This window comes from Acanthopagrus latus, chromosome 3, assembly GCF_904848185.1.
Source record: "Acanthopagrus latus isolate v.2019 chromosome 3, fAcaLat1.1, whole genome shotgun sequence".
Lineage (NCBI taxonomy): Eukaryota > Metazoa > Chordata > Actinopteri > Spariformes > Sparidae > Acanthopagrus > Acanthopagrus latus.
This window is the reverse complement of record NC_051041.1, coordinates 16811820-16824771: the sequence shown is the minus strand read 5'-3', so window position 1 is coordinate 16824771 and position 12952 is coordinate 16811820. Positions and strand designations below refer to the sequence as shown.

General features: G+C 40.7%; 2 protein-coding genes across 4 annotated transcripts in view; both read right to left on the bottom strand.

Annotated features, from left to right (window-relative positions):
* Positions 1-596, bottom strand: part of LOC119016917 (transmembrane protein 196) — a 7619-nt gene extending 7023 nt beyond the window's left edge. Inside the window, exon 1 of the mRNA XM_037093274.1 lies at positions 1-596. This exon is cut by the window's left edge and continues 30 nt beyond it. Within this exon, the coding sequence (XP_036949169.1) occupies positions 1-555 (555 nt within the window). The 5' untranslated portion in view covers positions 556-596.
* A 2883-nt stretch (positions 597-3479) lies between these two features.
* LOC119015233 (4-galactosyl-N-acetylglucosaminide 3-alpha-L-fucosyltransferase 9-like) lies at positions 3480-11674 on the bottom strand. Of its 3 annotated transcripts, none has more exons than XM_037091070.1 (2): positions 11616-11674; positions 3480-5297 (listed from the first exon to the last, which is right to left on the bottom strand). In XM_037091070.1, the coding sequence occupies exon 2, from the start codon at positions 5288-5290 to the stop codon at positions 4235-4237; it is 1056 nt and encodes a 351-aa protein (XP_036946965.1). In that variant the 5' UTR covers positions 5291-5297; positions 11616-11674; the 3' UTR covers positions 3480-4234. The 3 variants fall into 3 exon arrangements, with proteins under 3 accessions (XP_036946965.1, XP_036946956.1, XP_036946974.1); XM_037091061.1 differs by lacking the exon at positions 11616-11674 and adding an exon at positions 7348-7469; XM_037091079.1 differs by lacking the exon at positions 11616-11674 and adding an exon at positions 5649-5730.
* Positions 11675-12952: the final 1278 nt, after the last annotated feature.

Sequence of the window (12952 nt, the reverse complement as noted above, 5' to 3'; positions counted from 1 at the left end):
GCCCTGCTGCGGCTTGTGCTGGCCCCGGACCCAGCTGATGCCCACTGCCCCCAGGACGATGCTCGCCACACCCAGGCCCACCTCCACCACGGACAGAAGGAGCAGGCTCCACAGGATCTTGCGGCTGGAGCACATCCTGCCCCGGGCATCTCTCCAGCTCCAGCAGGAGGAGGCGGCAGGAGGCGGATGGAGGGGCGAGAGAGGAGTCCTCTTCTCGGTGCTCCGAGGGCGGCGCGGCTCTACTGCTTCATTCCCGGCTGGAGAAGAGGGGTTATCCGAACAAACAGAGGTCCAGATGGAGTAGAAAGGTTCGCAAAGTGAACAAAACTGGCGGAGGGGAGCAGCTGGCTCTGCGGAGCTCCTCCAAGTTCCTCCGGCTGCTGAAGCGCGTGTGTGCCGCCTGGCGCTGTCCAGGGTACTTAAGGACCCCTGCAAACACACACACACACACACACACACACACACACACACACACACACACACACACACACACACACACACGCATACTGCACGAAATCGCGCGCTCACACACGCGCGCCAAGCCTCCGCCCTCATGTGGAAACACTGAACACATGATGGAGTGATTATTTAAATGCACTGAGTCAGCTGACACCAAACAAACTGTGGGGCGCAGATTGTTAAGTTTGTACGATAAAATAAACAACAACTTTTTGCCACATTTAGCAAAAAAAACAAAACAAAACAACAACATTTTTTAATGTTACTTTTAACCAGATTTACAGCAATATTTGTGAACTTTGTGATATTTACTTCTCTTGTTCAAATATAATTTCAATGTATAATCAGAATAAAAAATCGGTTCGGTCCCGTTCTGCGCATCTAAACTGACTGTTGTGGATTAATGAGACTGAAGAGTCCGGACCGAGTCTGTTCTGGTCTGAGGAGATCCAGAGATGCGAGGACAACAAAGTAGAATCGGAATCTATGGATGTTCATGTGTAGCTAGCTGCTAGCTCAAACCCACACCCCCCTGGACAGGTCCCAAACTGGGCTTATGGTAAATAATGTCCGCCACGCTTTTTCGTGAACATTGCCATCACGTTTGCTTTGTGTCTGGTGCAGGAAGAAAAGGTAAAAATGGGCTTTTGTCAGGAAGATGTCCGCAAGCAGGAAGTGTTTGCAAGCAAGAAAACAGGTTCCTATTGTTAGAAAAAGGCACCACACCAACCAATCACAAAAGTATATGGCAAACCGCATGATCTGGTTGCAGGGGAACAGGGGAGGTTGTGGGAGGGACCGAGGTGGAAGAGTGACAGCAGCAGTGACGGTGACAGAGACAGCGGCAGAGATAGAGCCCCGAGTCTGAGGCATTGCCTGCATTTAAATGTAAATAGTTACATATAACTTCAATTCATATTTGCATTATAAGTAACAAAAATGGTTCATTAAACATATTTGTGGTTTTCACAGTAAAAAAATCTTACTCGGATTTTATGTTTTTTGTGATTTTAGGTCCATTGCGTAATATAGTATGTCAAAATGAAAAAATAACTGTACATTCACACATGTGATGTTGTGCTGAAAATAATGACGCCACACAAGGCAAGGTTAATAGTTTCTAAGGTGAAATATAATGGTAAAATCAAACAAAGTAAAAAAAGACCAACTATACTCTGCAATATTGAATTTCACAACCAACCTAAATATCCCTGACGTCCCACCTTCAAACACAGCCTCCTCTCCTGTGGCAACTTCACAATCGGCGCCTGTCATGTATTATGTTGTAGTACTGGAGTCACCACTAGGTGGGGCTATAAGATTACAAGGACTGTGTTATATATTTTGAGCGGTACTAGTAAACACTGTTCAGTCTGATCCAAGATGGCTCCTCATTGAGTAATATATACTGCAGCGCCCAAGAACAAGTCAGGCAGGTTCACAGCAACTGCCAACAACAAGATGAGTCGAAGCACACAAATTTAATTACACATGTTGCTATTTGTACACATTATTGTCCAAGAAATATTTAAGATGGAAGATTGTTACGGCCCCAAACTGAACACAACCAAAGACTCGAACAAAAAGAGGCCAGTAACATATAAAGGACGCCGACTCAACACAGTCAAGATTAAATGTTCTTTATTTAACAAAAGAAAAAGGGCAAGAGTTCCTGGCCAAACTGAAAAAAAGAGAGAGGAGACCCCAGACCAGCCATGACCGTCGCATCTGGGGAATCCTCCCAACTAAAGCTGCCTAATCAATACTAAACCTACTTAAAGAAAGAAAACAAAAGATACGAAAACAGGACTACCAGGAACTCAAACCCAAATTAAAACAACAAAGCCCTGGCACTCTAACAGGCCAGGGAACTGAACCCAAACTCAAATCAACCACAAAGCAGAAACAAAATAGCAAAAGACTGTGAGGCCAGCGCAACCTCCCTCCTCCTGCAACATACCTGTAATGAGAGAGAGAGAGACGCCCTGATACTGCCTCCTTTTACCTGCTCAGGTGATTGCCCACACCTGAGCTCAGGAAGGCAGAGCAGGGCGGAGACAGGACACACACACACAGGGCACTAACCTGGCCACACGTAACAAAGATAAAGAACAAACTTTAATGGAATCAAACACATTAAACAGAAGAATTAATGATTTGAGTAACTTGAGTAAAAGAAAAGATTACTTAGGTAAGAGTGAAGTCATCCCTATAAATAGTACTTAAGTACAGCAGTTGAGTAAATGTAGTTACACTCATCACTGGTTCTACCATACGGTGGTGCATAGAAACTGAATGATTCTCTACACATCAATATCATAACTGAATTGGCCTAAATGCAACTGCAAATGATTCCCTTGCATCTTTTTATGGATCAGGACTGGATCTGAAATATTTCCCACTGCAGCACACCCAAAGATTTTCTTTATATAATTACAGCAATGTAAAATATTCTGTTCCAGCTGTGAACTCACCACATGCTGCACCCATCACAGCTCCAACACCTTGTTCCACCCTCCTTCAGGCCAATGATCATGTTTGTAGCTGGTGACGTGCAGAAGCATCATACAGAAACAAGTGTGTTGTTCCCTTTTTCCTCAACACATAGTTGTAAAATCACGTACTGACACCATCTTCAGTTTTCACTCCCTTTGCTTCCTTTCCCCCGTCGCACCTGGAGGAAGTTTTGATGGAATTGTGTTAACACTCCTGTGATCTTCACTCCTTATCTCCCTGTAAACAGTCAAGCCAGCTGAGTCTCTTGAGTAGGTTTCATTTCTGCATTAAAATGTCTGAAAATGACCTTTGTTATATAATTTGTTTATATGTTATGTACTTCCATTAACCCAAATCCGCTTTACTCTCATTCAGTTATGGAGGCACCAGGAAAAATGTGCTGCAGGTGACTCAGAAAACAAGTCAGTGTTGTGCTGTATGATGGAGCTTTGTCTAATAAAAGGCCGGTGTGAGCCTGTGATTCATATATATTTAGAGAAGTTAGTTTATCCAAGAAGCTGAAACCTAAAAATGACAAATGAAGCAGGACTAACCAGGTAGAAGATATTGAGGTATCCATGAAATATAAACTTAATTGTCACATGTAGTAAACTGTACCGATGATTAAATAGATTTTAATAAGAATAAAGTTGATAAAATACATTTATTCACCATGTAAGTTCAATTAAATACATTTCAGTTGAAGGCTGCACAGTATCTAGTGACTACAGTTAGTACAGCAGTGAAATACGCAGGTAAAGTACAAGTATAAACATAGAATTGATCCATTATAATCCATTATAGATACAATATATAATAATATAATACACAAGAACAAGTGAGGTGATGTTAAAAGACATTCACTCAAATACACGATGAACTTACTTCTCATGGTATCTGGTAAAACTGACTCTGAAATGACCAAACTCTGTGACATACACATTAAGTAGCTTCATAATCATTTTAAATACAAGCTGTAAGTAAAGCAAAACTTTTACATCTACTTGAAAAAATAAAATAATCCCTTTAAAGATTTATAACAGATTTTGGCTGGAATCACCCAAATATATTTACATCACCATCCATCTTCTTCAGTTAATTATTTAATGTATTTCAGATGTGTGGTTACAAACCACAAAGAAGACATGAATTAATATCTACAACAGGTGTTTAAAGGAAGTACTGGACATAAACTCCATCACATAAACTGGACACAGTCCAATGTACAAGAACAATAAAAGAGGATTTCTCTTCATAGCACAATTCTAATTTAAAAGCATCACTCAAAGAACCACTTGTGCACATCTTTAACAACTCTGTACACCCTATGCAAGGCCACGTGACGACAGGCCTGGCAGATAGCGAGTGCAAACTGGTGCTGGTCGGTGAGATGACGTCTGGGCGTGTAGAACTGCCGCCAGTCAAAGTATCTCATATAAGCCTCATTGTCTCCGTCCAGCTTCTGGATGAACTCCGCCAGTGCTGCAGCATCAGGAAAGTCATTGACATGAATGAAGGCATTTCCTGGGGCAAAATCCTCATAGTTCATTCTCGGCGGGCCCAAAACTATCGGCACGGTGCCGACTGCAAGAGGCCCGTTGAACTTTTCTGTGATGTAATCTTTGTGAATGGAATCTTCAAAGGAGAGATAGAATTTGCAGCTGCTTATAGTCTGGAAATAGTTTTCACCGTTCACTAACTCGTCAGATGAGCTGTCAAAGATGTCCACCTTAATGTGCTTTTCAAGCTCTCTGTAGTAGTTGAACCTATCATCTGATTTATTTAGCAGCTCACTGCTTTCCACGATCCAACAAACCGATCGCTCCTTCTTGGGCAGCACAAAGTCTCCGCTGGCCTTCTCAGTACCCAGTTTCCAACGTACTTGGATATCGGAATCCTTCCTATAGCTCAAAGTTAAATTAAAAAGGCCTTCAATGCCTTTTATCTGGCGTGTGTTGGTGGGTGAGTCCATGTTAAACCAGATCCACCTCTGAAATTTGGCTCTGGGTGAGCTGGGAAGGTTGGACAGGTCGTCTTTAATAGCTTTATGAAATATCAAGACTTCTCGAGCTGTGGAGTATAAAGCTCTGTTATCGGTGAGGTGGCAGCTGTCAATATTGAAGAGCGTCTTACAGTCCTTAAAATCAAACCTTTTGTTTTCAGGCCAGAACCACAGCAGCAGTACAGGTTTTTTCAGCTGCCCTGGGTGAGCCGGACGAGGGTAACATTTCGGAGATGGAGATGACTTGTAGTACATTAAAAACAGAACTATGAATCCAGCCAGGATCAGAACCACTGTCATGGTGGCTTGTAGAACACCAGAAATGGAAGCCATGGTAAACCTGTCAGTGAAGAAAAATGTCTGCATTATTATCATTAGAAACACATCCCCTCAATAACATGTTGGCAGTGTGCTGGTTTAAAATGTTTTTGAAGTTACAGAGTTCAGCTGTTTAATCAAAAGTAGCAGCAAGTAATTCAAGCAAAGTCTCTAATCTCAGGTTGCCTACGAACCTAAAACAGTACCAGTAACCACAGCAAGCATGAAAAGCCTTGAAGGCAGTTTGATCAGATGAGCAAACATTTCATCACCACAAAATCCTCCTCAACTAAAAAGTGGTGTTAATGATCATTTTCAGAACACAATGCAAAGCAAAGAGACATTTCAGTCAAATTCCGACAATAGTACTCACTCGTGCCTCTGATGGGGAAACTGCTGCTTGTCAGGTGAGTTTGCAGCTCAGCAGCAGGCAGAGACTGAACAGGTCAGATCAGTTACGCTTCCAGGCATTTTATCTCTATTGTTATAGGTCACTCCCTTAAGAAGCCACGTTTCACTGGTGGCTCACCCATTCACCAGACACTACAGCAGGTGACACTCAGATCTCACTTTCAAACAATCTATTTTCATAAGGATTGTGTATTTGGTTGTGAATCAATGTGAATGTGTGAGCCAATATCAACTGATGTTCTAACAGAGATCATGAACACTGTGACCTCTGTCACAGATGAGGTAGATTATTACCAGCAGATTACCAGGACATGGGGAGTTTCTAAGAACTTCCCCCTTGGCAGATACTCAGCCAGTTGATTTGCATCATGGAAATCATGTATGTTGATTCATGTGAAGACGTCACATGAGGGAACAAACTACTCACAGCTACACTGTAAACCCCAGTCCATCCATAACACAACATTTTATTGTAAATTCTACACAAATGTGCAGGACTGTCAAAATGACATAAAAACTTTATGTTCACGTGACACAAACGCTCATCCCTCGTGAGAACGACATATACCTTTTATGTTAAGACAGCAATTTTTGATTTTTGAGTTAATTTCACTTAAATGTATAAATCTGAAGTAGCCTATTTAGTTCAAGGCCAATTAACAACACATACGTTGTGCACATAGCATGTATTCTGATAGTTGAATGAACTAAAAAAATGATTGTAAAAATATGCACTCAATGTTTTTATGTTCATATGACAAGCAATCACTTTCTTGATCAATAAAATGAAAAAACTTGTGTTCACTTTACATAACGAAAACATGTAATATCAACAACAGTTGCACAGTTATGCTGAGCACAAAAATGTTTTGCTGTTTTAACATAAAACTGACACAATTTTCTGTTATTACCAACTTATTATTTTCTCATTAACAAAACCTAAATTTGTGTTACAGTGTTTATGGCAACATAACCTAAATATTTAATGTCAAAATAATGTATATTATAAACAACTAATTGTGCACAGAGCATACACTTTATTGGTTCGTTGGACATTTTTTAAAGCCACATAATGTATTTAGGTTGACTGTCACTTATATTCCTATATTGATGTAACAAAAATACTTAAGTGGAAATAAACACTAAACTCATATTAAGTATTCAGTATCTTATAATAATAATATAATATAATATCACCATTAGAATTAGATATTAGAATTTCAGATTTTTATTGTCATAACTGACAGCTTTTTGGTACATAACATTAGCAAAAACGAGCTGAATACATTTAATGATCAGTGTTAAATAGATTTATTTAATTTTTATAAATACTGTGTATGTCATTAGCAATGGCCAATGTTGTGTAAAAAACATATACATTTAGTTTTTCTCTCCTGGGATCAAGACAAGTTAAGATAAAGCGCCAGTTGTTAAGTTAAAATGTGCATGAAATATTTCGAGACAAATGAAATATTAAAATGTAAAAATAATTTCTGTTTAAAAATGTGTGACTTTAAAAATATAATTTTGTGGGTTCACGAGTGATTTTACTTGTTTAACAGTGGTGGTTTTATCCGGCGCTGAGTGAGGACATTGAAGGCAGCACTCTCTGTCAGGTGAGTTCTCGCTGCCTTTCATATGCTAATCAGAGTCATTCTCACCTCCGCGAGCTCCACATACGTCATGGTTCGATTGCGTCAATAGGCGAGTTCAAGATCACGCAGCGCTGCCTAAATCGTGATGCATGCTGGTTAAAATGTGTCCATGATGACGTGGACGGGAGTGGTTTCTGCTCCGCATTCTATGTCACATGACCTTAAGTTATCGCGGGAGCAAGGCGGCTGCAGAGCAGGTGAGCAGAGACCCACCTTCATGACGTCAGGACTTTTCCCTAATTGACTCTTTTGTATCACATGACGTGTGTTTCGATGAATTTCCATATCCATAAGCGCCTCTTTTCTACTCAAACATCACAGACTGTCAGATAAGCAGCAGCCGTGTGGCCGCAGCTGTGGGACAGTCAACATGAAGAAAACTGTAAAATCCTTCCTGTAACAACAACTCTGAAGATCAGAATCAGAATCAGAATCAGAATCGTTTTATTGTCATTGCACAATGTACAGCGACATCATAACAGCATCCGGTTATTCACACAACACAAATAGAGTAAGAACAAGTAAAAAATACAAGGCATTAGTGCAATGTCAGTATATCTAAAAAGTAAAAATAAATAAATAATATGTACAGTGTTACACTGATGTGATGATGATGTCCTCCCGGTTCTGTCACCCTACTTGTGGTGCTGACAGAGAAGTGCTGTGTTTACATGCAGACAGCAGGTTCAACTGAAGTGTTTCTGTACTGTCCACTCTTATTGGCCCTTTCTGTTCCCCTCTCCTAGAGCAGGAGCACTCAAATACAAATCTTAAAGGGCCACAGAGATTTTTTTCAGTGACTCAGAGGTCCATGTATTGAGGTCAGTCAGGCCACATGCAATAATACAGCATAATATTTATATGTGTAATATGATATGTGTGTGTGTGTGCTTCGTCTCATAATGTCATTTCAAATATGAAATCTTAATCACAGCTATTAATCTCCGGGCATATTAAGCTCATGGGTCTTGTGCTGGTTGGAGGGAGAATGAATGCAATTTTTTCAGTCCATTCTTCTTTGAATTGCCGATTTTCACTGTCCACTTTTCTTTCAGCAGTGAACTTGGAACACGCCATGTTCGTGCTATTTAGGCTCCTACAGCTGGCAAAATGAGAACTGCTCCAAAAATGAAAATTAAAGGCCCCACACACGCTGGCCAGACATCCAGCTCCCTTATCCGACCACTCCCCGACCGCTCCGTTCCTCTTGTCTGACCCGTTCGGCAGAAAAGTTGCATTGAACACACCTTCGACGTGCTGCCTGCTGCACAGTAGTGTGTACGTTCCGCACTTGCGCGACAGGTTTACGCACGCAACTCTTTACTTTCGATGAAAACGAAACTATTTCAGATAAAAACAGCTGCAGCGAGGCATTACCAAACGAACACAGATTAATCCGTCCTGAACGGACATAACAACTAGCATGAAAACGGGGAATGACGGAACGGAGTGCACAGAAAAACAAAGCTGGCACACAACCAATCAGAGAATCCCATGGCTCAGACATCTGAAGCCCTCCTCCGCGGCTCTGGAAGCTTCCAACGCAGCTGAACACACCGAACATATTTGTTCCTGACATCGTCCGAGTCTCTCCAAACGCGTCAGACGTCCAACAGTTGGGCGGGTGTGTTCCTGCCTTAAAAGTTGTGCTCGCAGCAGTGAGTGACCCAGCTGTCTGTGTATAGTTGCCATGGAGACAAGTCCAGGTATACACGTGCCAACCCAACCAGAACACATGCCGAAGGAGAAACAGTTCAGGGGCCACACACAGGAGGCCGGCGGCCGGATGTGGGCTGGGAGCCTCCTATTGAGGAGCATTTGTATCCCCGCCCTGCAGTCGCCAGCAGATCTCTGCTGCAGGAAGTCAGCTTGAGTTCAACTGGAACGCGTCACTACGTGGCACGGAAGACCGCGACGATCACAGGCTGTAAATCGTCCTTAACTGCCGAAATTTCGGGAGATTTCTGGGTGTTTACCAGACTAAAATCCCACTTTTCATGCGGTGATAAATGTTGTGAGACATGGCAGAAATTATTTTTTCTACTAGAGAAATGTGTTAATGTTACCCAACAAAAAACATGCGTATGGCAGAAAAGATTCAGTATGTAAAGATGACAAAAATGTTTGAAGTTAACTTATTTAGCACATTTAGCATGACAAATGTAGATATTTTGACAGATTTATTTGTATGTATAGAACACTAGTTTAATAACATTTTAAAACCTAAATACTTTATTTCACACAGTGACAGACGTTTTGTGAAAGAAAATTAATAAGTTTAAACAACAGAATTTATAGTTCAAATGTACAATTACAAATGTGTCACCGCATTTTAAAAGATTTTCATTAATTGCACTAAAAATAGTGGATGGAAAATGAATAACTTTATGTTGAGTTGACTATAAGACTGTATTGTATTAGTTAACTGTACACAAAATAATTTAGATTAGTCACATCATTGTGTTTGTGTTGAAAAAGCATTGATATACACATTTAACAACTCATTCAATTTGTGTTATGTACACTAGATATTGCCACTTAATATGACATAAACTTTTATGTTATCAAAACACAAATTATTTTATCAGTTGATTGGAAAAGTTATGTTAAACTGACAGAAATCTCAGGTCAGACAAGAGCTACGTGACACACTTATTTTGAGTTGGTTGTACTCATAACGTTCATGTTACTGTACTGAAACGTTTAGTGTTCAAGCTGTTTCCACTAAATCTTTGAGTAGAGTGAGCTGATTGGGATTTAGCTGAATAATGAAAAATGTTGTTAATTTGACTTTAAAATTACAGCACTGTTGTTTATACATAAAATGACTGAAGTTATGACACACTATTTTGTTTACACTTAATAAACATAAAAAAATGTATGTCATATAACATTTATTTCCTGTAAATATCACATAGAATTAAATGCTCACAAAACATAAATAATTTTGTTATGTGATTAAAAAAGTTCTGTTGAACTGACATAAATATCCAGTCAGACACAGTTATTTTGTGTCTGGTGTACTCAAAACTTTCACGTTACTGCACTGTACTAAACTAAAAGTTTTGAGTGCAAGCTGTTTCCAATACCAGTTACTGGCTTTGTGATTTAGTCTGCGTGGATCGAGGTCTCCGTTTCTCTAGTATTTGTCTTCAGCTGATGGAGATGAAAACAGACAAAAGATGCTGGAGGCTCAAAATACATAAAGAATACATAAGCACAGCTGATCAGGCCAAAAGCAGGTTTTGTTGTAATGAACAGTGTTTTGTGGTGGACTCTGGTGTGGAAGCAGAATAAGAAGCTGATGTTCGATCACTTTGATTACTAGATCATGAAGATGATAAAGTATACCTAACCTCTCTTACTTGTCTGAGTACGTCCTCTATGGAAGTCTAATAGACTTGTTGGTCGTGTTAACTGTGGTGTCTGCTGACGGATTTGGCAGTACGGATAAATTAGCATCTAATTAATATATTTTGGATCTGATGTGACTTTATGTTTGATTTCCAACTGCAGGATCTTCTAAAATAGGGTGTAATAGAGTATTTGGGTCTCCTGCTTGGTTTTGCGACGAGCCCTCTCACTCTGTTTGTGGTTGGTTACTTGTGTATTGACCTGTACCTGTGTTAAGGCAGAGTGTCAGGTGATCACTGCAACAGGCGGGGTCTTGGTTGACTGACTAGTAAAGACCATATTACTATGTTTATAGTTCTAGTATGGCTTATGATGTCTTATTACATGTGAGCTACCAGCAACGGAATACATGTTAACTGTTTCCAGTGTTTTAATGAAGTTGTGTGTAGGGGTTTTAAACCTTCAATCGACTGGCTGCAGAGTAAAGGTGGCTACTACAGGATGAACAAAACTAAAAATATAACTGATCCGTGTGTTCTTATAAGCTTTACCATTCCAGAGGTGTGTTAATGTTCATGTTTTCTCCAGGATCTTAAAGCAGCCGAAACCTTTTAACTACTACAGGAAAACAGAAGCAATGACACACCGCAGTGAAAGTAACAAGTTGAGTCCAATCAGGAGAAACTCGTGAATGAAGCAACGATTAATTCTGTTGTTTAGTGCTGAAGGCAGTTTGTCTTTGGTTGGTCTGAAATGCAGAGGCACGAAGAGTTGTGCAAAAAAGCTAAATGTTTTTTTTTGAAGACAAGCAAGTAAGCAGGAGGTAAAGGCAAAAACAATGTCAAACAAAGGCTTCCAAAGATGAGCACAGGAAACGTCCAAAAAACAAAAACACGTGAGTAAGTCACAAAGAGACGAACCTGCACTGAAGAGTCACACGTAGACGTGTAAAGAGTCTGGTGCCGGAGTGGTGAAGAGATCACGGTACAGGAGAGGAAGTTGATGAGACAGAATGAACAACAGGTGCACCTCCAGGCTGCAGCAGAGAACCACGCCCAACACACACACACACACACACACACACACACACACACACACACACTCTCAAGTGTGTGACATGATATGTGATATCTGAGTGTTCCCAAGACCTTTACAGCAGGGACTGTGAGTGAGAGAATAAGGGAGGCATGTCTCTTTATGGTTTTCAGTGGAATACTACGGGGCGTTTATGTGATTTTGGAGAGTTGTGTGTCGGGGCAGGTACATAACACAGAGCACATCACTCTCCCTCGGTCCTGCTTTTGGAGAAAGCAATAGTGATTGCCTATTAAAGACAGGAGTCATGCTAAGATTTTACAGAATCTAGAGTATTGTAGAAGAAACTCATGTCGCTGTTACTTTGAAGAAGCTGTGGAAAATAGAAAGGGAACAACTTCCCTCTTCGACTGCATTTTTCAGTCGTTTATTCACCAAAAACCAAAGAAAGTGTAACCGGTGTAAAACTGTGAACTCTCCCAGCACCTCCCACCTGCCTGGTTATTCACTGAATCTTGCGAGGGGCCAACAGTCAGTTGTCAGTGAGAGGGAAGATTACCAGATGGTGAATTATGTCCGTTCAGTCCACTACAATATTGTCTTTGTATTCATTGGTGTCTACCCTTCTACTGTACATGATGGTGAGCTCAAAGCATTTTATATTGATTAACAGATCTCTGGGGGCAGAAAGTCACTCTGGCCAAAGAGAGCTTTGCATCCCTTGTTGTTAACTTCTGTCTCATCTGAACCAGCCACAGAACTGGACTTGAAGAATTCATTAAGCAAGAAAAACACATTGAGCTATTCCACCAGGTGCTGTCATGATCAGTTCATGCCCCGAAAAAAAACAGACACTCTTTTAATGGTGATTAAAATGTGCAAATAACGGCGAAGCAGTCCAGAGTTTTGAGAAAGTGGACCTCGTTCACTGCAGTACAAAGCTAAGCGTCTGGGCTGGAGCGGCTTTCTGCTTCTCCAAACTGAGGCTGCGCTGATCGCTGATTACAGTAGGAAACAGATCGACTATAGATATGTACTTTATATGACCACACTTAAAAAACACAAACTATCCCTTTAATGGACATGTGCTCAGGTCCGTTGATCAGGACCACCTCTACCATCATCATGACAGAGGCGCAGAGACGACACGTGCAATTCTAAAAAACACGTCATCAGCATTATCAACAAGTACTGTCTTGTTGGGCTCAGGCAGCTGGTTTTG